The following is a 604-nucleotide window of genomic DNA, read 5'->3' as shown; positions in this document are numbered from 1 at the left end:
CTCTTCACCTGTTCATTCTAAGATGACTTCAACCCAGACATCCCCCTCACCACATACCTTCTCCTGATTCTCCTCCTCTTCCCCCTCATCATACCCACATCACCAAAGAACTTCCCCAGAATGTGTCATAACTACCTGTTTCCTAGGGATTCCAACCCAAGACCCCATGCTCTGCTGCAAAGAAAGGTGTTACTGAGCGGCCGTGTGTTGGTGTTTGATTTAAAGGAAACCTCGCTCAGTCAGAGAACCCACAACCTCACACCTCTATCGTTTCTGCCTCTGCCTCGACTATATAAATACTTGTCTGTCTTAGCCTCAGCATCAGTCAGACAGACACAGAAGACCAAGACTTGGGTAGTGTCAGATACAAGGTGGTCTTGTTTAGTCAATTCAAGTCAAGGACTTTGATTGAAGTTTCCGTACACCGATTGAGGACTATTGAGCTTTGAGGGATCTTCAGCGTGAGGTTGAGGGCCATGGATGTGTTATCAAGGGCTGTGATGTGTTTCTGCTTGATGGGCTGGATGACTTTAGGATGGAGTAATGCTGCTCAGTACACATCAAATACCATGAAGAGCAACATAGACAAACTGAAAGGCCACTA

The 604-nt window shown here is 46.4% G+C and overlaps 1 protein-coding gene across 1 annotated transcript in view; it reads left to right on the top strand.

The window, feature by feature from the left end:
- Positions 1-323: 323 nt before the first annotated feature.
- Positions 324-604, top strand: part of LOC139533393 (interferon gamma 1-like) — a 3704-nt gene continuing 3423 nt past the window's right edge. Inside the window, exon 1 of the mRNA XM_071331436.1 lies at positions 324-604. This exon is cut by the window's right edge and continues 1 nt beyond it. Within this exon, the coding sequence (XP_071187537.1) occupies positions 477-604 (128 nt within the window). The 5' untranslated portion in view covers positions 324-476.

This window comes from Salvelinus alpinus, chromosome 11, assembly GCF_045679555.1.
Source record: "Salvelinus alpinus chromosome 11, SLU_Salpinus.1, whole genome shotgun sequence".
Lineage (NCBI taxonomy): Eukaryota > Metazoa > Chordata > Actinopteri > Salmoniformes > Salmonidae > Salvelinus > Salvelinus alpinus.
The sequence above is the reverse complement of the archived record's forward strand: the minus strand, read 5'-3'. Positions and strand labels throughout refer to the sequence as shown.